Source organism: Hetaerina americana, unplaced genomic scaffold, assembly GCF_022747635.1.
Source record: "Hetaerina americana unplaced genomic scaffold, ioHetAmer1.1.p SCAF_11, whole genome shotgun sequence".
Lineage (NCBI taxonomy): Eukaryota > Metazoa > Arthropoda > Insecta > Odonata > Calopterygidae > Hetaerina > Hetaerina americana.
Window position 1 is genome coordinate 24,698,535 of NW_027286181.1, and position 24,687 is coordinate 24,723,221.

The window sequence follows — 24,687 nt, forward strand, 5'->3', positions numbered from 1 at the left end:
TACAGCACCATACGATCAACGGTCAAAATTGAACCAATTCATGGCACTCACACGATACGCTATCAAAAGTACAGCACACATTTTCTGTTCCCCGCGAGATTATTTCTCATTGTATTTACACAATGATAAAATAGAACGTCTCACCTCTGTACTCGGAGAGATTACATCCCTTTATATGACATGATGTGAAAATTATACTGTGCCGAACATCGATTGCTTATACTTGAAAAAAGACCATGTGACACCTTACTGCCATCATGAAAGAAGACACTTTGCTTTTCCACATATTTTTTTTATTACGACCTAGGTTTCGTTACAGCGTAACATCTTCAGGTAAATTGAAAATTTCTGAACACACACATATATGTACACACAAGAGCTGGGAAAGAGGGAAGGGGAGGAGAAGAGAATAACCAAAGGATAATGGGGGAGAGTGGGGGGAAAAGGCTGGGTCTGGGGAGGGAAATAAAGGTTCAGGAGTGAGAGTGAAGGGAGGAAGGCTCAAGGAATGCCATATTTTGGTCTACCAGTTAATGATTTCAATGGCATGGTGATTGGGCGGAGGACTACGGCAGACCATTAATGATGTAGGGAGAATTGGTGATGGGCTGGTTGGCCGGAGCGGGGGTTTAAAGGACATGTCACTGGGAAATGCAACAAAGGGGAGCGAGAGGGATATAAAAATTCGTTGTTTAAAATATATTTTCCCGAATTTGTATGGCGTAGGATCTCTCTAGCCGTTCCAGAGAATCCAGGCGGCGTCCCTCCCTCTCCACATGTAAAATGACTGGGGAGAAGTCGCTTCCGTGGCCGCAATCAATGAGATGTTTGGCGAAGAGGGATGGGGATTCGTTCTTCCTGTGGCACACCTGGTGTGCTTTTACTCTTGTCTCCATCTTCCTTCCCGTTTGGCCTATGTATACTCCATTGCAGTCACCATAGTGCAGTTTATATACTCCACTCCTGTGTAACGGGTTGAACTTATCTTTGGTATGGCATAGAAGGCTTTTTAGGTTAGCCCTGCAGTAGTATGCAGGTTTCACTTTTTGCCTTTCGGCAGGATTCTTTGTTCTTTTAAGTTAATGTGTCCTAAGAATTTACGCCACTGAGGTTTTTCTTCCGTGGAACTGCCATAAATGGCTGACCTGGCTAGCCTGGACAATTTTCTCCTGTAGAGTCTGCCGATTAAATCTTCGCTATAGCCATTATTCCTGGAAATTATTTTTATAGTGCTTAGTTCCTTCGTTTTGTTATCTTCAGACATCGGGTTAGAAATTAGCCTATGCAGCAAAGAGTGAAAGGCTGATATCTTTCGGGAGACATGGTGTCTTGAGCTATTGGGAATTACCAATTCTGTGTAGCACCCTTTCCGAAACACAGAAAAATCAAACTTATCCTTTACCACCGAGATGATAAGATCTAAAAAATTAAGTGATCCACCTGATTCTATTTCTAAGTCTCACGGACGTGAATAATAATGTATAAAAGTTAGCATTAGTGGACACAGACAAAAACACAGAAACACACAAAAAAGAAAAGAAACTCGCTAGGTTTCGAAATTTCGGTGGTCCAAGCCACAGTGTGTCTGTGTTTTTGTCTGTGTCCACTAGCGCTAACTTTTATTCATATCATATATATATATATATATATATATATATATATATATATATATATATATATATATATAACGGAAATAAACTTCTTTGCTATTCTACGCGAATGGGAATCGCAAGTATCAAATTTCGTGTGAACATACAATGTACTGATTGGACAGGAAGTCACATATTCCAAATTTCTCAGGGACGCAAGGGCGATATTTAACAGCAGTGAGAAACAAAAGCAACACTGGAAGCGGCGATATTTCTCTTTTTTACCCAAAAAGGGAGAGACACCTATTGTAAAAAAAACGAGCAAACGTTGAGGCTATAAATTTCTCCACCCAAGCGAAACCCACCCCTCGTTTTTCTGAAACCCATCCACGTCCAGCCTTTTCGAATACGAGGCTCCAAAAATGGAAAGGATAATTTTAAATCGAGAGAGCACGTAACACCACAGAAGCAAGAATGAATCCACTTAATACCATGCTAAAAAAGGACTGAAACAGAGGCAGGAGAGCGAGCGTTGACACAGATTCACTGTGCGGTGCACGACTTCAATCGCAGTGTTCCGAGCGACTCATACGTATGATCTAGACCGTATTACATTTCGAGAATTGTTGTCCCCAACTATTTCAACCCGACAACTTTGAGACGACACACGGAATGGATACCAGAATTACCGTCTGACACACATTTACCCCTTCCCATCCTCAACTTTGCGAAAAGCAGGCTACTTGAGACAACAAATCTCGACCCCCCCCAGGGCGCCAAACATTCCTACGGATTTCAACCTCTCCCTTCTCTTTCTTTTAACCGAACTCTTGCCCTACCTACACCTTACCGTAATGCTAACTATAATCCTGAGTATTCTCAGTGAAAATCATCTAATTATATTGCACAGCAGCGAAAACTAGATGGCATTTAAAAAATTATCCTGGGAACAATCAATTTACTGTTATTCTTTTGGCGATAAAAAACTTAATTTTGCAATATCACCACTGAAGGGCTCGTCGACTGAAAAAATCGTTATTTTCAAAATATTAAATCTGCTTTGCCTCAAATGCTCATTTTCGAGCTCAAGATGGGCATTGCTTCTGCAATTTTCTTTAACGACTTTGGTGAAAAACTCAAAATACCTGCAGAACCCCCCCGCCCACTCTGGCATATCCTAATACGATATATTTTCTGTCTAAACCCCTGGCCCACCTAAGACATTGTTGGGGTCATGGTTTATACCAAATTAATAATTGATGGGTCAACGATAACAATGACGAATAACTAATCGAAGCACTTTTCCACTTGATAAAACTTTTTTATTTTACGACCGGGTTTCGATGTATTACATCATCATCAGGTGTAATACATCGAAACCCAGTCGTAAAATAAAACATTTTATCAAGTGGAAAGGTGCTTCAATCAATTATTCGTTACGTTCGACTTCCACCACATCACGCCTGAAGCTACTCAACGATAACAATGATTGAGTTACGTACAATGAGTCATTGGTCCACGTAATTAACCTTTTGCTTGCGCATCCCTTGGGGAAACCATTTAAATGTTCGCCAAAATTCAGCGTTTCATGAAAAAACCACCAATTAACGTTCTCTTCGCATTAGTGACCGACACCGTCCTTTGGGAAACCCCGAGAGTAAATCATTCATACAGCGCGGGCAACATTACCGTGAGCAAATGCCTTGACAGTACGAGTTGAAAAATTAATTTTCGACTACACTCAAATACGGTGGAGTGGATAGTTAAAATCTCGGGGCAAGTGAGTGAAGTGGTCGTGTTGGCCCCGCGGGCGGGCCGGAAGCCTTACAAATCCCAGATAACACCTACGCGACATTCCCCCGAGGAACAGGTTGCAGTCGAGACTGTACCTTCCCGTCCCCAACCAACCTCGGCTCTGTTCCCACGGCATGCACGGAGCCCTCGACACCCTCGCACACGCGAAACCGCAGCTTTAATCCGCGAAGGCCAAGGCCCTTTCCCTCGCATGGATGGGCGGGACGGTCTCGGGAGGGGGGTGGGGGAGAGATTATCTCGCGGCCGGAGACGACTCGGATGAGCCCGGTTTCGGATTGGTAAGTCTTGTGGCCTTCATTTTGTTGTCACAGCTCCAGAACGACGCCCCGCGTATTCAATGTGAGCCGGCAGAAGGAGATCAGCAAACCTCAGTTTGTTTCGGGTAAGCACCTTTTCCCTGGATAGTTTCTTCCTATCCACCAAAGAGATGAATCCGGCGGTTGAGTCTGATGTGTGAGACTAGGATTCACCCCGAATTATGACTCATTGCAATTAATTTTAGTCTACCGGTTTAAGATATCCGTTGCTTAACTGATAATCCTCATGTGACAAGACACAACGTGACACTCGACAATACAATAAACTCATCTTCAGCCCCACATGCGTCTTATCTGTCCTCATCACGTCCAACGGGAAGGCTTCATGCCTATTCCATTCCTCCCTACACCTCGTCTACCAAGCATCCTCACCTCTATTACTGTCTTTAACATTCCATCTACAGCACTTCATTGAATAAAACATAGCGATCTAGAGGCCACTGGCCGGAGAGTTTCGGATCCAAATCCTGGGGATTTCGTGTTTAAATCCAAGCAATGAGACTTCTCTGGGTGGCATAACTGGACCATCTACCATGGATGCTTGAATTACATGCACTGTGGTACTTAATACAAAATTAGCTCTACCTCATCCACCACAAAATTTTCAGGTAGGGGACTATGGTAAGTTTAATTATTCTATTCATAATCTACAATGTTGCTAGTCGATGATCTAGAATATGAAAATTACTCCGACTGTGTATTTACAAAAGCACTTCTGAGCAAGCATTTCATAAACGCACCATATGCCTCTAAAATTTGTTATCATTCAGCCATAGTAGTATGAATTAAAATTAATAAAAGTTTCATAATTCTACCGCCGCGCAGTCTATTGAGTGACAATAGTTTTAGCGCAGTCCTGGAGGAGCGTCCAGGTCGCGGTCACTTCGACCAGGACCGGGGAAAAACTGCGTCATCCAAACAGCGTACGCGACTGAAACTCCCGGAAGAAGAATGCAGTTTTCACCAACGAAACGTCGCGGGAGCCGTCAGAATAGCTTATAAATAATAATAAATAAAACTAAGTGACCCGTACGTGATTTTAATGGATAAATGGAAGTGGATCATTAATGGCGTTATGAAACTCAACCGAAACGCAAGTGTGGATTTCAGTAATTTTTCTCGATATATATGGATAAGATTAACCTTTCACAAACTCATTCTAATTGAAACCTTTCCAAAAGGAGCTGCCCAATTTAAGGGAAAAGAAAAATGTAATATACTGCCTCAGATTCTAATTTGCTAAACTGTATCGCATTTCATAAAATAGAATAAAGCAGAACAATTAACATTTCTTGGAAGTGTTTCGCACCAATTTGGTTAGGGACACCAGAAGAAGAATTGCGTTGGGTAAAAAAAACTACACGAGGAGGAGTGAGATTATGACAGGGCAGTTGAGTGAGGATGTAAATAAACTAAAATTTATGACTAAAATTTAGTAAAAAAACGTATTTCGACCCTGACTTAGCCATAGCTATGACTAGGAAATTATCGGTTCAAAATCAGAGCAATACTTTTTTCTGGATTTACCTTTCTTTTCTCGCCACCGTCCGTGAACGTTGGACCATGATTTATATATGGAAGCCCTTCTTTGCGTGTTGGGAGAGTTACATTCGGCAGAAAAGAATAACCCCTGCATTACAAACAAAATGAGCCTCTGTATAATATTAGGTGCTACCATTAACTGAGATGGAGCAACAAGTAATTTCAAAAAACACCTCCAACCGAGAAGGAAATCCAAGCCATTAACATGTTATTTTTGATCCCAAAAAGGTGAAAACGATTTCCAAACTCTGATTTGGCGCTTCATCACTTAAAGAACATCGCTGAAGATTGCTGTAAGAAGCAAAATTCACCGCCGGTAAAAGACATTAACTACTAATATGATGGTAAATAATAATACCACACCCGATGAATTTGAGTTCGTAAATTATTTTCTAATCATCCCATTATTTAACTGACGTACAATTTGTGTTGAAGATTTCCAGCCTTCTTCTACATGTCTACAATGTAAATGACATAACAAGAAATTATCCCACATCAAAATTTTTTACTGCATCCTAAGGTGTAATTGTTTGTCAGTCAATTGTTTGAAGTTGAAAGGATTTTTGCATGAATGCATACGCCACTGTTGGTATATGTTTGTCTGAATGTGTTGATTTTGCATGTGGGTTTGTTCCCTTTTACAGTGGGTGACCTAACACCCGCCACCACACGCTGTTGCGGCGGCTTGCGCGGTATTATGTAGATGTACATCGATCTCTATTCTCGCCCACATTCGACGAGGAATTATCTCACCATACATTTTTAAACCCTGCGAATGATTTACTGGGTGAGGCATAAGGTCGTCGAATACTCATGTTGCATCAAAATACGTAAACAATAGGTTTTTCTACACCGCATCCCTATAGCCTGCCTTGCGCTTTGACGTCTATGGACTCTTATTGCATTTATTTCAGTTTTGAGGTGCAGTTGAAGTGAGGAATTATTCCGGCGAAATACTTCGTAAACTACAACACTACACACACGAAGGAATGGAAATGTTATCAACGCTATCAAAAGGCAGTGGCTCTGTTTTTACATCGCATATGTGCTTCAGAGGTAATTCAAGGAAATATATGCTGAATTACTCCACTTCATACACATTAATTGGTAGTCAAATATTTAACGATGGTTTTGGATGGATACAGATTGAATACGTCTAAATTGTCTAAATTTCTTAGATTTACCTAACAAGGAACAATCTGACACCCATTGCGCACACACTTCCTTCCAACATTCCACTTCTTTTCCTCGCCCTGCCCTGCTCGCCTAAAGCTCTCCTTTCCATTGGATTTCTATCCTCCCTCTCCATGCCTAGCACTTTGTCGTCATTTTCCTTTCCGTCCATTTCACCTTTTCCATCATCCACACCCACGCCACCAGCCACCGATCTACGCCTACAGTCTTGTTTCAACGAACGAAAATATTTTCGCGAAGTACAAGAGCAAGCTCCATACTAACGTTTTCTTAACATCCTTAAAAAAAACGTCCCTCTCATCCCAAATTGCACCCTTCTTGTGAAAGCTTCTCAACGTAACGAACGTATTCTTCGGATATCTTTATTATTTTGAGCATCTTAGTCCAGAACACAACTTCAACTGCTCCGCCTGCTCTTGTTGTTCTTCCCCTAAATAAACGTTTTACTTAGCCTTTCTCTTTCACAAAAACCACATCATCCTTGTTTTGTTTCAATTCATTCCCATCCCATACATATCACACTGACCGGCTAACTGAAGTTTGATCAACCACATTCTAAATACGCGGCGTAAAAAATACATTTTCACATTAAGACTAGTTTTAAGAAGGCAGCTGCCACACTCATCCCGCGGAAAACCGGGAAGACTTTATCAGCAAGTTCATTACTCGCTCACGTGAGTGATTGCGCCATTTTTTGGCATCATCATCTGGAATTATAGAAAAAAATCCGTGTCGGATCATATCGATATGTACACCTGATACTTACACAGACCATTAAGCTCCTGATAACAATAAGGAATGAACCTTAGTGGCCATGGGAAAACATTACCTGATAACATTTTCACCGCAAAGATCAGGCCAACATTATCGAAATCCCTTCAGTCCCGAAATGTAGGTACTTTGGTCTCTCGAGCGGGGAAAAGGAGCAAAACAAAAATAAAACGCAGAAGGAGCAAATGGGGAAACACTTCGCATCGCTGCTCTATGCCACCAGTGGGAGCGGAACGGACCCACCACCGTTCACGCGCTCCTTAACGTGACGGCCAATCGTTCCACTTTCGTCCTCGGCGAGAGCGGAGGGGACGGCCGGGGAACTCGAAACGGAGAGGAGTCCTCCCGGTCGGCTCGACAACAAACACACCATCACGCGGAAGCCTCGCCCGCCTCCCATTGCCACCCTTACGAAGCCTTACCCGCGGACAAAATACTACATAATCCCCCCCTCCCGATCGCCCAGTCGAAACCTATCGCTTACGTACGCAGGGATTCATTTCCCCCTAATCCATTCTCTCTTTCTCTACCCACCCCACCTCACACAGGCACGCAACACGCACCGCCAGCCCTCCCTCCCTTCCTTCCTTCTCGTCGGGAATTCTCCCAGGAACGGCACTTATAGGGAATACAAATGCAAATAAATAGCTTCGGAACGGAAAAAAAGTGGGGAGGGGTTTTAAGGGTGGAGCCCGAAATCATCCCTTACCACCCTGCCAGCGATAAAAATTCACTCGCTCCACCCTTCTTCCTCATATGTTGGGCCTTGAATGTGAAACGCGTGACCGAAATTGCTAATGTCCCTCGCGTCGCCGAGTTTCCCCGCGAACAGAATGATGGGAGCCAACTGAAATGCCTGCAGAAACGTTTGAATTAATCACACGAAACCCGTTATCCCCCTCAATATGATTTCTATAGATATCAACTGAGATCTTAATGTATCCGAAATTAGATGAATAAAGATAGAATAACCGTCATCATCATTATTTAGAGTCCGAAGATTGTCTGACTGCAGTCCTCTACTCTCTAATGCCAACTCCCGGGCACATACTGACAGGGGGGCTTGAACCATTCCTCAGTATCCTTATTTTCCCCTCGGTCTCCCTGTGGTGTCTTCCCATTCATTATGCTCGTATCAAATCTTTTGTGTCTCAAGATCCAACTCATTTGGTTCTTTTCCTCACGGTAATCCATATCTTCCCTTCCTACTCTACTCCCGTCTACCCCCTAGTTTCTCTGTTCACCTACCCATTTGGTCTACTTTTCCAATGGTCAATGTCTCCGATCCAAAGAGGAAGCACCACACAGGAATGATTTCACGGAACGCATTCCAGTTTAAAAACTATTCTATAACAATGTGAGATATTTATCAATTAATTGACAGCCAATTAAACGATCGCCATATTGAACAAAATGAGACCGATCGCGGGAAATTCCCTGGGCAAATAATACAATATAAAATGTTAAATTTTTCGAACAAAATCATTTGATACAAAATAATGTCAGAGAAGGTATAGCTCCCAAAAGAGTCAATGAAAATATTTTTTAAATAGCCCCGGAGATGGGACACACTTTCACTGCGGCTGAATACGTACAAAAATTAGCCACAAATAATGAAAAATTATGACAAAACAATAAAAAAAGAGCGTGCGAACGTCACGAAGACGGCATTAACAATAATTGCTTCACTCTCCTCTTACAAGCTCAATATCTCAAAGAGAAAATCGCATGCCGAGCTTTACCCAGACTCTCACGTCACCGACGTGTCGAAAGACGACTGCATTACATATTCTCCCCGTGTGCATGAAACAACAAAACGTAGACGTCTCTATTATTGAAGCATGCTACCCCATGTTTCGTAAAGGAAGTCGGAAAGATGTAAAAGGAAATGCTCAACTCATCCCTCTTGAGTTGGAGGCACACTTATCACGGGCGACAGGTACTGCATACGTAGCCGCTGATAGGGCCTACTACGCCCTAGGTTCACGACAAGAGAAAGGACGAACAAGAAGGCAGGGTTGCTGATATTTTCCAAGGTTCCTTTCGCCGCAGAGAAGCATCCGCAGGGAACGGGACTAGACAGTATAAAGCGGCCCTAAATGAAACGCTTTTACAGCCTTCGACCGGAGTCTCGCCCAAGAAAGGTCGTTAAATCGAATGGCCGGCTGTGAAAAGGAAAAGAAAATCCACTTCGAAGACAATGGAACTAATTCCGAGAAAACCCAGTCGATAACAAGGCTGTCTATTCGATTTTCGTCCAGGAGGTAGTACGGCCACGACCTCCAGGTTCAATGACGAGCCGCGCACTATGTCTGAAGCGCTGTTCAATGTTCTGTAGGAATCGTAATAAATTCGGGTACAAATTGCAGTAAAATCGGTACAAATGAATGGTAGGTGTCAAATATGCCCGTTTTACCATCCGATCAGTCTTCAATTTTAAGACTAAATTAGCCTTAAAGATTGATAATTATTGATTTTTTTGAAGGTAATCTACCGGTTAAGGTAGGTTTTTGGATGGACACAACTACCAAATAAATATTTTATTTTTTTTAAGGTAATCTACCAATTATTGACAAGACTTGAAAAATACAAAATTTTTAGAAATCCAAAACCAACAGAAAAGGCATACCATTCAAACGATATAAAGTAAAATAATACGCCATGTTACTATATGCACCCGATGTGCCAACTAACGTGCGTGCCTACATTGAAATGTAAAAACACCCACTGGTATGAGGAAACGAGGAATACACCGGATTATACATGTCATTTACGTTCAGCAACAGATACTATCTCTCAAAATTACAGGCATGCAGAGTAGTAGCTGCCTCGTTCGGGGGAAAATACACGTGCATAAATTACAGAGAATGGGACTTCAATATCTGCTCATGCGGTCTGATTATATGAATCTAAGACGCAATGCATTTGGTGTATAATCTCAAAGGAGATGAACATGAAGGAATTCATAAAGTAATGTCACCATCCCATAAACACACTGGATATTACACGAAAAAAAATGATGTGAGGCTCCGAAATTCGATGCACCTATAGGAAAATATATTAAATATTCTCGTTTCTAGTACGAGGGTCATCCGGAAAGTAGTACCCGTTCGTGCCGCATGAAGTGCTGACGACGCGAGTAGCCGCTGGACGAGGTCAGATAGCTTCAGTGGCTTGTCTGCCTTCTCTGAGCCAAGTTGCGTGACGCTAGCATTGCCTGTGTTGTTTCTGTGATTGTTTACAATGTTTAAAAAAATTGAGAACGCCGCCAGTTGTGAAGTGAGGGCAGTGATTAAATTCCTCAATGCAAGAAACGTTCGCCCATGTGATATTCATCGCCAATTAAAGGAGGTGTATGGAGACAATGTAATGGACGAGTCGTCTGTTCGGCGGTGGTGTCGCAACTTCAACATGGGGAGGGGGAACACACACGACGATGAGCGTTCGGGGAGACCGTCTGTCATTGCAGACCAACTGGTGAGCTCAGTTGACGAATTCGTGAGGAACGATCGGCGCGTCACAATTGATGACATCTGTGAGCATTTTCCCAATGTTTCTCGAACAATTGTTCATGAAATTGTTAAACACCATCTGCATTATGCAAAAATTTGTGCAAGATGGGTCCCTCGCGTATCTCAATGAGCTGGCGGCGAAGGACTATGCAGCAGGAATACAGAAACTTGTCACACGTTATGACAAATGCCTTAATTTGCTTGGAGATTATGTTGAGAAGTAGTTTAAAGTATCCTCTTTCAAATAAATTTTTTTATGTTTGTTAATATTTACTTTTGTCTTTTTATTTCACGAACGGGTACTACTTTCCGGATGGCCCTCGTACGTCTCTGACCGTACATCGTCTCTACTTGAGGGTTAATTGATGAGAAAGACGTCACGGCTACATATTTAGAGGTACATTAACAGTATTCTCTAAAGTCTATTCGAGAGCTAGAGGAGAGAAAGGAAAGAAATTATAACAGGCCTCCCCATTTCGAGCGAGCTAGGAAAACGTCTCCGTGTCTCGGTATCCAGGGAGGAAGTAGGCAGACAGCATTTACGTCTTCCGACGAGAAACAATTACTTCGCCGAGCGAAGGAGCCGCTAACAGAAAACAAATTTTGGACTGGGAGGGAGAACGGAGCGGGAAGGTTGGAGAACACGCACGAGGAAAAGCACATAGCGCGAGTGGCACTAAGAGTTTGGGAAAGAGAGCGACACAGAAAGAAAACCCCAATGAGCCACTTAACTGAAGACGGTGTCTGAGACAGTAAAGTGGAAATGATGAATGACTGGCGACAGGAGCAGGAAAGGCCAAAACGGCAGAAGACCTCCCCAGGGAATTCAAATGCCAAACCAAACGAGTTTTAAGGATTTCACGAATAAAATATAACAGGGCGCAAGTGAACTGGATTCGCACAATGGATGCAGAGCCCATATTTTTAAGCACGCTAAACGCGATTTTTATAACAAAAAAACGATCGTCGAAAAGCAACTGGGTGTTTTAACCCACGGAGGACCTCGCGCGGAAATGCAAGGCCGTAGGCGAGAGTATGACAGAAACAAAATCAGTACGCCGCACAATCAAATACGAAATGATTTATGACTGCCTTTCGAAAATATATATGCGAATGAGTGGGTGAAAGAATGAGTTCACATTTATAAGTTATTCATATCGCTCCATTTCGGGTTATGCAAGTAAAAAGCCTAATTTTAAGCGGAGGGATAAACCAACTCCCTTCAACTCATTTCCTATGAACCGCCGCGAGCTTCTTTCCCTTCTTGTCACATTCATGCACTGTTGAGCACATCCTCTTCTGTTTACGACTCCTAATTTGCTACTGTAAAACCTGGCAACACTGCAAGACCAATTCTTCCGTCATCATCAGTCAGGTTTATAATTCAATATAAAACATGTCACCTCTTGAAAGAAAATTGGGGAAGGGGACTTTTTCCACATAAATAACTTTGACTTGACAGATAAAAATACGTTATGACAGGGATGAAAAAATAAAAGGTGAACATTTTGATGCTAGTTCTAGCTATGACATAAACAGGAATACATCTACATATACACATCTTTGTATAAGCGCTATAATACTCTTTTTAAGCAATAATTTTCGGGATTTCGACTGGCAAATAGCATATTGAAATAAAACAGTAATTAATCCGAAGGATGGTTCAAATAAGTTTGACAATACGCAGTGCGTAAGGATTACACTACTGCAAGTACAAATAATCGCGTTCGGCCAGCGCGTGGGTAAAGCATTTCATGAAGAACAGCAGGTGGGCTGTTATATAAAGTACAGTGGGCTATTCTGCCCACCATATATATATATATAGATATATATATATATATATATATATATATATATACACACACATATAAAGAAAAAATATACATATATACATACATATAGATATATACGTGTATGTATATATATATATGTAAAAATATATATACATTATAATATGTGTTTGTGTGTTTATAAACAATAGGATACAAGGCCATTAATAATTGTTAAACGGGAACAAAGTACTTCGGAAAATTTCCAGAAAGGATACTAAACAAGGGAATACCTAGGGACGAGAAATGAAAACGAGGAAGGGTCGTTGCGGGTGAGTGTCGGGCGGAAATTAACTTGAGAGGGAAAAGAGTTAATCGCCCCCCGATTCGTACCCTCGTAAAACCTTCCGCGTAGCTCTGAGCGCCATAACGAAATCCGAATGCCTAAAAGGACTCGTATTTGATCAAGTGGACAGACCCAATTGGAACAGGGATGAGCAACTTAATCCCATGAGGAGGAGTCCGCAGAGACGTGAGTTTTGTGGCGCATGTTTGCCGTACTTCCAACCCAACCATCCTCCACGAATCCGATTTTGTTTGCGCGTCAAGGACGCTTACGTGAACTCCAATGCGCTCTAAGAGCACGTAATTAATTATTTGCATATAATTAGGCTCTGGAGATTGCCGGACACCAGATATAAACACACACCACAGATACAGACATACACACACATACATTTATACGGACACAAGTTGGAAATAAAAGGTGTTCAAAATTAAATAATGATTGCAACAGCAAATGAAGATACATAACTTCCTCGGGAAAACTACCAAAATAATCAAATCTGACTAATTTTACGTAGTAAAATAAACTCTATACTAAACGCACAACAAACACTGCCCTAGTAAATAGAAAATGTTTGTACAATTTAAAAAGAAATAATCCGAGAGGGTTACATCATAAAATATGAGGTTCATTATATTTATAGGATATCAGGGCTTGAAAAGAGGAAAAGTATTTGTATAAAACAATAAGACTAATTTTCTGCACCTCTTCAATCCTGAGCCAATCATCTTTTCTAAGAACTTCATCGATTAACACTTTTAGGATAGCTAGTTTAAACGGGATTTAACCCTTTTCCTGTCTACATCGCAGTGGAATGACCAGGATTGACCTATCTTGGAAAAGAAATCGAATATTTGGAGTATAAACGGTTTTCGGGAACCAAATAATTTTTATCCAGATCGTAACACAACGGAATACGACCAAAGCTAATATGAAAAATTTTCAGGAGATATTGTTGCATAAGGGTCATTAATTAATCAGTACTAACTACACTGCGCGGCATACTCAATATATGCACGGAGTTACTATGCCGTCATGAAGAAATTGTAACGGAGAAGGGTCACGACTATTCCTCGCGATCTGAAGACCCAACAGGGCAAGTCTAGCACACCTTACACTGCTGGGAAAGTTACACTGTGGCACCTTTGCTATATTTTGTGAAAGAGTAGGCATAGCCAATATTGATTCCCTCCCAACATATCTGCTTCTCCACGTCAAAAGCCATTAACATTTCCTTCCTCCTTGGATAATAAGATATCATTAATCTCATCGCTTATCTTTCCTTGTGTGAGTTATTGCTCCAAGGTTTTTTTAGATTTCAGGAAAGTACTGAATAAGAAATTGCAGCCGCTCCAAAATTTCTGCATAAGGTATATTACGTGCCGAGTATAATCTACAGCGTGATCAAAATACTTTTCCATTTAGGACTAACTCACATAAAAATAAATCCAAAAATCTACTACGTCATGTTCTATTACAACTATTGGTAATTCATAACGTAAATAGACAACATACTAGTATGCTCCCTTTTATTACATAACTAAACCTAGAAATGCTACCAAGAGAAGTATTTATAAAATTATAAACGATTAATATCACTTTATTTCAAGACTGTATTGCATAACCTGCTGAATTAATGAATTATTTTATCCTCGCCAAAGTCTACACAACTCTCATTTACTATTGATCCCAAATGGCGCATCTACATAATCTAAAAATTCACTCGTAATCCTCAGTAACTGTTACCGCTGCTGTTAGTGCTGGACGGCCAAATAATATTTGCGATGTTTTCACGTAAAATTGGCAATAGACTTCAATCTTGGACAGCACTCAATTCGATTGGGATATTCTTACAGGATTCTACTGAATGTTAACATATAATGCCAGGCCATATTGACCGCTTATTTTAAATAAACCATTTAGGTATTGCGAATTACATCCCATTTCATTGATTTGTATTGATACTCGCACTGCTGCAGGAAGCAAATAAAATAGTTGGATCGCACAAAAATGAAACCAGATAGTAGCAAGCATAATATCGATCTTGCAAAATATCAAGCATACTGGTTCAGTTTCACATGACACTGCTGAGCTATCGTATCTGGTGGAAGATTAGGTTTTATGATATGGGATGTAGATTCGAAGGTGGAAGTTCGCAATCTTTTGAGCAAAATGCAATTTAACTGCACCCCTCAACAATAAACTTACAATACACGACGACATCCGACATGTTGCGCCAAGAAGCACAGAGTGGCTGGTAAGTTGTCAGTCATTGAAGCGATCTTTAATTTTCAGATATTTTATTTCGAAAAAAATGAAAGTAATTCTCTAAACCATCGAACTGTTACGCAACAGAGGAATTATCATGTGCCTGCTGACTTATTAGAGATTACACTTTAAACTTTAAATGTAATTTAAAATTGTTTCGACTACGCAGAATCGGCAGAAAATTTAAAAATGGATGATAATCACGCACCGCAATTCCCCTTTTAGTTGAAATATAGACTCAGAGAGTGAAGTTCATTAGGTCTGTCCTAACATTGAGGGGCCGAAAACATCTCTCTCGGTAAAGCAACATTATTTTTCTCGTGCAAGCATATCGAATATCTGTTCTCACCATAATGTCTCAGAATGCACGGAGAATTCTATACTCATTGAAAAATCGATGCATCCCATCCAAAACCTTAAACATATAGGGTGTCCGTAACGCACTGAGTAATCCAGGAAACGACCTACGAAGACCTAGTAGTAAACAGGCTAAGCTGACACGAAACTGCACTATCCGAAGTGCGACGGCTGTAAGCACGCTCCGGTAGGTTCACGCGTGACTTATCACGCCTTGGCACCAAACCCACCCAGGAGACGGACCCGTTCTACTTACTCAACACGGGCGAACAGAAAAGAAACCTTGGGAGCAAAGTCACCGGCCCCGTGGATGCTATGCTCCGCTGAGGCTGGCGGCCAAAGGAATTAATCCACGGCACCTCTTCCTTAGATTGAAAGCTGACTCCTGTTTCCGGTGTATTAAGACACTAACCAAGAAATCATAAAATGAACTGTGGAAATTAATTTCCACTCTGTTTGCAGCGGGTGATTTACGACTGAAAATTGGGTATACGAGCGGAGTAGTCCCTAACATTTATGAATAACTTAAGGGTATGTACTACTATAATGGATTTTGAGAAATGAGATGTGGAAGACATTAGGGTAGCGAGGAAGTGTGAAGCAATGAAAATAATGTCGCGTAATAGGATGGGTGCTGAAAAACAAACCCATAATTGTTGATTCATGGTGATACTCAGTCATTGGGGCAAATCACCTCAGCCATCAACCATCGATCACTCATCAATTATCCTCCCAAGCATTAATATCGTAACTAAGAGCACTTTATAAAGAGTCCCTCGCGTTAGGCTAATGTTATATTTGAATGTATTACAGCTTATGTAGCCTACATTAATTTTAATACAAGAACAAAATCTTATTTAAACAAATTTACAAATGACATTTAAATTTGTTTTGCCTTCCTGAAAAGCTACGAAAATGATATGATGATTTTTCTTGTGATTAAGAAATTTCCGCGGTAGAGACTTTGCACTGCATATAAATTAACTTTATCATTCAACTAGTTTCGCTTTATTGTAACGTCTTCAAAAATCCCTCATTAGTGAAAGTGCTACAGTGTAAGGAAACTAGTTAAATAATAAACATATTTTCCGGGTAACGATAGGTCGCTTTATGTTATTTCCTATCATCATAAATTGAATACCACCAAGTCTCGGCCTCAACTATCTTTCATATTTTCTTGGGAAGTTTGACCTCACTTCGTAACTAGTAATAAGACTAGCTACCACTTACTAACGGGCGTATTTTTGTACTATTTAGTGAAATATCATGAGAAATGCCTTAAGATCCTCATGGAGTCATCAATGAGACGGCGAGATGATTTTTTTCCACCCAACTTCTTCAAGCAGCTTACCACGAAGTAGTAACTTTACATACATTTCGTTTTTGGCCTTCCACAATTTTGCGACGGGGAAATGTCTTCTCAAAGGTTGAAATTATTCCCTTTATTACGACCTTTACGGTCCTCATTTTTTATTCTAATCAGCCACCACTTCAGCCTGAGCGCACAATCTTCTTCCAGCCCAATTGTTCACTAATTAAGCGCCATATTCTTCTCCAGAACCCACATCAGGAGATGTCACCCATATTGATGGCTCTAATACTATGCTTGGCCGCATTAAATCGACAAAACCATTCCACTAGCTTGCGCAAAACACGGTAGGGTACAAATTTTCAAAAATAATTTATCTCGCTACCAAGTTATTTATTTTTTCAGTAGCACCAAAACCAAAATAAGAACATTTCCTTCTTACTCGTATTAACGGCAATTTTATACGATGACGGAATGGCTAAATGTATTGAAATCCATTCAAATCGTACGAAATTGAGTAGAAAGCGGCAAAAAATTACCACATGCCATTAGATTGGAATATTACGGTTAACATTCCAAGGAGTAAGAAGCATGAACGATTTCGACAAGCTGGTTGGTTACCTACGCAGTTCTTGCATGAAGTAACGACCAGAATATCTCGGTATATTTATGGAGTTCTAACCCGGGAGAAAATTACTCCTCCTCCACGGTACATGAGGCGAAAGTCGAGGGAATGGTGCATATGCATGAAAAAGGCATATGCGTAGTTGGCTTCAACGCGTAGGTGTTACTTCTTCTCGTCCAGGAGATTGGTTTGGCAGTGGGCGTACCTGGAAACTCGCGGGACGACAAAAACTGTCTCGGAAGATACGCAGTCGACTGTCCTTCAAACCAAATACCACGAAGAGATCATGGGAAACGGTCATAATTGGAGTTTGTTAATCCGATAACTTCAAAATAGCATGTTAAATCCGATAACATGTAAATGGAGAAGAAGCCTTAGACAGAGCGTCCCCATATCGATTGGCATCGATTAATGAAAAAACCATAATGAATAAAAATGCATGACGAATCAACTTCTTAATTGTCAAACACTTAAATTATAAGGCCGATTCACCTTCCTACCCATTCGTGAAACTATAGACAACGGTCTTACGCCGCAGATTTCAATATCGGGAATGAAAACGGCAGCGGTAAAAACACGAAGCTTGCATATAAAAGCACGTAGGCACCATTCGTGCGTGGGTTTAGAGAAATGTTGAAGACCGTGTAAAAAGTACTTCGTACGTCCTAGTTTGTCGCTCAATACTTCTATTGCAGAAACAAACGAGAAGGTTCCGGCATGATTCAAAGGGGCAAAAAAACCGCATGCAAGTTATACTGAGAGGCAATGAAATGTTGAAGATTGTGACTCAAGAGAAAATGTTGGGTAGGCAAGGCAAGGGGAGGAAAAAATAGGCATATTGAACGAAATTATGGGAGGCAGGAAGCATATGGATTTGGAGTTTTTATGTGTTTTTGCAGATTTTGATTGAATTAATTTATTGTCGTGTTTGGTCGGGATTGGAGCAGTGCTTGAGGAGAGGTTCCATCAAAAACATACCTTAATTGGTAGAATACTCTTATTGATAATAATACGAGTGTTTTTGCAATTAACGCACCAAAAAGTTTCAAAATATTATTCCAAACGAAATGTAAATACGCGCTTTAAATAATAATTAGTAACCATCGAAAAAGAACTACGATGGAATCCGATAGAAGGCACAATTCCTGCAACAAAATCCATTCTCTAAAACCCATAAAAGAATATGAGGCGCGAAAATTTCCTTCGTAGCCTAAATCCCGAAGTTCAATTCAATGATTATGTCGGGGGGTTCAATTCATCACACAAGTAACAAACAAAAACGAGAACCAATTGTGGTTGTAATCATTCAACGTTCATGGTAAGGTTTTTTCTGTTATATTTCTGATTTATGCAGGTTTATTATACATAAAACACAGAAATAACGCAGAACCATATCATGAGCGTACCGTTAAGTCGTCAGAATGAGGCACAACTTTACCCAGAGAGCGATTGTATCCGTTTACTCTATTTTATCAAAGTCCAGGAAGTTAATTAATTATTAGAGCCACGGCGTAGCAAATTTAAATGAAAAACTCTGGTATTATCATGACATCAATGTCGAGAATTGCCATCCATAAACGGATTTCACCCCTTATCCCTTCATTTTGAAGAAATTAGTGGGTTAATCCCTTACGCTTCGAAGTTAGCATAGGACCTACTAACAAGTCGTCAGCTAGGAAAGTGAAGGATTCACACCAACGGTGCGGAGTGACGAAGTTTTCTGGAACTGAGCGCTGTAGGTTGTGAGGAGGGCTGCAAAGAGTGGAGGACTCGCATGTTTGGAATCATTCGGTATCCGGTCCACTGTCAATGGATTTTTTTCTACCATGCACTTCGTTCTCCACGTGCGCACACGACAAGGACAAAACTTGATAGCCCGAATATAAGCGATCCGACAGGCGGAAGGTTCTTTTGAACTTCATGGACAATGACACAGTGAATACAGGAAGGTATCAAATTCACTCCGACCTTTTTAAAGAGATTAAAAAAACAGCTGAGAACATACAGTAGTACCCATCGACCACAGCACAGGCCGGAAGTTTGGATTGAAGGTTGAGGGTGGAGTCATCGTGAACTTCACGTACGGCGTGGGAAAATCACAGACTCGTGCGAGGAGGTTCACTACCTTCCGTGCATTACCTTTCCCCCGCCTGTGGAGTAGCTGAGTCTGGGATTACCTAGAGTTTGAACGAATGCACTATTCGGCTTCGAACCAAGGACTCGGATTTTAGCATGTTCCTCCCATTACCCTCTCCGTAATTTTCTCTAGATGCTATTTCTCTTCTATAAAAAAGTACTATTTTATCGCATATGAATTTAAAATTTACAGAAGTACGAAAAAAAGTGAATTGACGCGCAAAATTTCTCTTAAACCTTTTTCAACTCCCGCAGTTTCGATTCTGGTACGTAAGAGTAGGTGAAGATTGAGGTCGATATAAATCCGCTGACCTCAAAAAAAAAGTAATTTTTCTCGAAAAACCTTCAATTTTCCCCTGGGATTGGCACGCTATTCTCGAAAATAGTATCCACGTCACTCCCAGAGGTCCGCTGACCTTGTCGAGTAAAAAACAACGACGTTTAGGCACATCTTCCGAGGCAAGACGCGGTGAGTGGAGGTCGCGGAAGACAGAACAGAGGCCGGAGTTGGGTGGGAAGAGACTAAATTCGGAGGACTTTTATCGACTACTGAATTGTGAGCGAAGCGAGGGAAAGTACACGGCAGAACGGGCAAGATTGTTATATAAGGAGGAAACGGACTGAACAGAGATTTTTTTTCCGACCACGGCTCAACTCACCGTGGGAAACACCGTGGGCGACGACAGGAAAGAAGAGACAACAGTCTCTCACCGTTGCAGTTGCAGGACGAGGACTTCCAGATGACTCGGCGCACGGAGCAACATTGCGGAGAACACGAGGGAAATAATAAAGAGACTGGTCTATTAATTCACCAGTAAATTCTTTAGTTCCGATGCACGTTTTAAGTAAAGAAATCACTATAGGACACTACATTTCCGCTACCTCCACATTACTATTTCTAAAGAAATGACTGATCGATTAATAATAAAAATATTTCCTGAAAACCTTTGAGGGGAAACACGAGTAGTTTCCCACAGAAATAATCACATTTCCGCAACATCTAATTGTTTCCTGTACACGGCTGAATGAGTGGCCAAAGAACACAAATATTACGTAAAAATAGGAAACGAAAAAGAAATAAAAACAAAAAGCATTTGTTTCAAATTTGCGTCAACTCACCGGCTGCTTCCTTGAGGATGAGCATGCATTCTGTATGGTCTCCCTTCTCGGCAATGTCGAGAGGTGTCAAGCCACATGCATCTCTTGCAACCAATCCTTGGGTGCCGCAGTACTGCACCAGGCAGCGTACACTGTTCACATAACCATGCTCGCTGCTGACATGTAAAGGAGTCTGTAGGGAGATACAGAGACAAAAAGATAGGTGGAACTGTTGACATGAATGACTTCATAAAAATTATATAGAGAAATAAAAGAATTTCCTTTTCACTTAGCATACCACGGAAAACATAATTCAGCAAGTGAATTAAACTGACGTAAGTAATGGAAAAATATGATTAGAAAGGTCACTATAATGACACGACTACTCTAAGAACATGAATATTTTGGATCATTTCATTACAGAACTTGTGAGAACAACACCCTAGGAGGAAGGCGATTGAAACCCGAGTTTCTGTATTTCAAAATGCTATACACAATCACAATAAATTATAAATGTAAGATAGCTCACCCTGTTTTCTCCTTTTGGTCCGCAGGCAATATTTGCATCAGCTGAAAATGAGAAATTCATGTTTAATCAGTGAGATGATTCAAGTATTTTGCCTTAATAATTCAAATTATTGATTCAATAACTGTAAAATTGTAGTTCATGGAAAACTGGTGTAAAATATGCACACAAAGGAAAAATGAGAGCATTGAAAACTAAACAGAAAAATGATTTTTTAAGCCATTAAGATTGTACAAAAAGGCACTTGGCACAACCAAAATAAAAGCGGAAGAGAGAGAGTGATAATACCACATACAAAAAAGAAAAAAAAACAATTTTAGGCTAATATCGGGAAGACTGTCTCCACTGCCTGACAAGTCTTAAATGGGGTAAACCTGAGCTGGTTTGACTGATGATAATAGTAACATCCAACCAAACTTAGTTATGTGCATTATTTACAGCAGTCAACCTTTTCATAGTGGGCTCCTGTACATAGAGACTAAATATTGCTACAATTATAATCCTAGCCTAACACAAAACTAAGGCACTTTTCACCTCTACACATTTTCTCCTTTCCTTCAAGCCATCAAAAATGACACCATCAAAAAATCTCTTCCTCCTTTTAGCCTCACTCACACAGCAATTTCCTCTCTAGCACTTGAATACACAACTTATTGCTACAACAGATTGTACACAATCAGTGAAAATATTCATCAAAGGCATTAAACCGAACAACTTGGATACCAGCTGTACACACACAACCTGAGGCTCGCATGGGAAAACAATTCAAAATTTTGGAATACCATCATTTATTAACGAATTTGACCGAGTGATTTAAAATTTGTACGAGTAGGGAAAATACCATTTTCTACTAAGACCCCTTTTCCCTTAAACATTCCATTCCATGTAACAAGAGAACATGAAACAATCACGTACAGTAAATTTCATGCAAGTTTCTCTCTCCCCAAGTTCAGAATCGCATTAAAAAATACAGTTATGGACACAAAAATAATATCATCTACAGCTATTGTTCAGTGAACACGTACACATGGTAGAAGTGCACAGTGATCAATAAGAAGCCCACCTAATATTTCACATTTTAACGGCATCACAAATCATAACGGATTTCAAAAATTCCATTAGATACTTCAGCAAGAATGCCAGAACCAGAGACTGCTACTTCTTGAGCAAGATTCTCACTTTACATCAAATAATGGAATCTAACCCTAAGTGCAAGAGTTCAATAAAGGGTGGACCATGCATTTAAAGAATTTTATGATTCACAGACAAAACTTGGTACAGCAATGCAATATCTTTCAAATCTGCTCTTGAGCAATGACCTGGATATTAGCATCATATATAAAAATTCCAATGATGAATTAATAATGTGATATAATGTAAAAAATGAAGTAAAATATATTCTTTTGAGTAACCTGAAACCTCCTGCGCACCCTACAGATTGGACTCCAGCACTAGCTCTAGAAAAAATCAAAGGGGAAGGGAGGGCATTTAAATATGTGATCGAAAATATTTTTACAACCTTCTTATTTCATACAATTTTGAAAATCATACTCAATTATAAAAGTAATTAGACCAATTTAGAGAGAACAAGACATTGAGAAAAAATAATATTGTGTTTTGGAGTAGCAGATACTCAAAAGTAGCGTTTTTCTTGCAACGAATGCTATTTAGAACTACATTAACGGCGAAAATATAATACCCAAAGCAGGGTCCTCATCCACCCTCCAGGATCATCCCAGAGGGAGCTCAATGAAAATTTAACCAATGCTCAAAATATGACAATTATGCAAAAATAGAGCATAAAATATAACAAGGGCTGATACTTCATACTTCTTTAACAATCAAATAATTCTCCAAGAGAATCGCAGCATGACTCTTACTTCATAGTTGTCCCAGATGGAAAAGAATGTCATTTGCAAGAGGGAAATGATAAAGGAATATGGCAATAATGAGATGAAGTGCATTACTGAAAATTAGAGTCGAGGGAGAGTGTTTTGCGTTATTGTACATAATCGACTCAATTGTTGCCTTCAATATTACTATGTGATAGATATTTTAATAGGCGCTCCTGGCAATTACGTCAATCTCCGCTCGTTAATGTTCCGCCAATCTAATTGTTTCACCAAATTTTATCTTAATTAGCATGTCCATTGGTGTAAATTGAAATAAAAATTTTTAATATATAATTCCACGTGAAAGACCAAGATATTGTACAACATTTAGAAGAAATAATAGATAGTGTAAAATTAAAGTTTTTACGGACAGCGTCATTTCTAACTAGAACTGTGTCCTTTGAGACATAACAATCAAGTACCTCCAGCCTCAAGCAAAACTTTAAGACAGCGAGAGTCTTCGGATGCTGCGGCGGCATGTAAAGGTGTGCGGCCCCATGCATCTTTGCTATTTATATAAGTAGCTTCCTCCCCTCGCAGCAGGTCCTCCAAGAGTTCAGCATTGTCCCATAAGGCAGCCTAAAAATACGAATATATTTCAGGGAAGAATGAGACTTCACAAAGTATAGAAACACATTCAGTGCCAATTCTGGCATTTTACAATTGTATTCGTACGAAAACGTGATAACCATCACAACATATATTTCCATTATGCTTTATATTTATAGCTATTTTACATTCCGACACGTCAGGGGGGGATGTACACAGTTCTGATAAAGTCTTTATTTTCCTAAATTGGGATTAATTTTACTATTCAAAGAGCACAGAAATAACTGCGGACGAGAATGGAAACTAGTTACCGACCACCCGAATCTGATAAATAACCGCAGAGTAAAATATTATAAACCGTTGAACATCAACATATATCGGTGTCACAAAAATGCCCACTTGATGACCCAACTACAAGCCTCACCAATTTTATGAATGAATTGAAGCAGTAGTTGACGTTTATTATTAAATTTTACAGGTGGTTTAAAATAAAGCTATAATACTATATTTACCTGATGAAGTAGTCTTCCTCGAAAGTCCTCATCCTCAGAAGATAAGTGCTCCATTTCAAATATTAGATAATGTTTTCACTGGTTAGGATAATATTCATACTTGCTGCATTGAGGTGTACAGGACCGATTTTCTCGTTTCATCATAAATGAAACACACTTAAATCGCCTCAGTGGATCACACAAATTGCCCTTAATAATCACCTTTGTTGCATTTATGAGATGAAAAATATCATTTTCATTCATATAAACAACACACCTCCAAAACTTTCACAAGTGATGTACCGCAACGGTGCATCCCACTATGTTGTGCGCAAGATCCATGACTGCCCGACGGGCGAGGATGGGTATAATATAACAGCATTTTTAAAAGAGTAATCTACGCATTACATCTTCGTCTCATATGATTATTTTGAAATGAGTACTTATCACTGCGATGACAGAGTAAACGACTACGCTACAGAGGATCTAGAGACGGAGCAGAACTACAGGCAGACATTACGAACGCCCTCCCACACAAACCCTTACCATTTCGATATTTCGATTCTATCGATGCATCAGGA

General features: G+C 40.2%; 1 protein-coding gene across 2 annotated transcripts in view; it reads right to left on the bottom strand.

The window, feature by feature from the left end:
• The window catches only part of Lrrk (Leucine-rich repeat kinase), a 307,174-nt gene extending 282,545 nt beyond the window's left edge, over window positions 1–24,629 (bottom strand). For both annotated transcript variants that reach the window (XM_071599499.1, XM_071599498.1), the window contains exons 1-4: window positions 24,128–24,629; window positions 23,489–23,645; window positions 21,178–21,218; window positions 20,670–20,841 (exon numbers count right to left, since the gene is read on the bottom strand). In XM_071599499.1, coding sequence (XP_071455600.1) covers window positions 20,670–20,841; window positions 21,178–21,218; window positions 23,489–23,645; window positions 24,128–24,181 — 424 coding nt within the window. In that variant the 5' untranslated portion in view covers window positions 24,182–24,629. The remainder of the gene's footprint in view (window positions 1–20,669; window positions 20,842–21,177; window positions 21,219–23,488; window positions 23,646–24,127) is intronic.
• Between the last annotated feature and the right edge of the window lie 58 nt (window positions 24,630–24,687).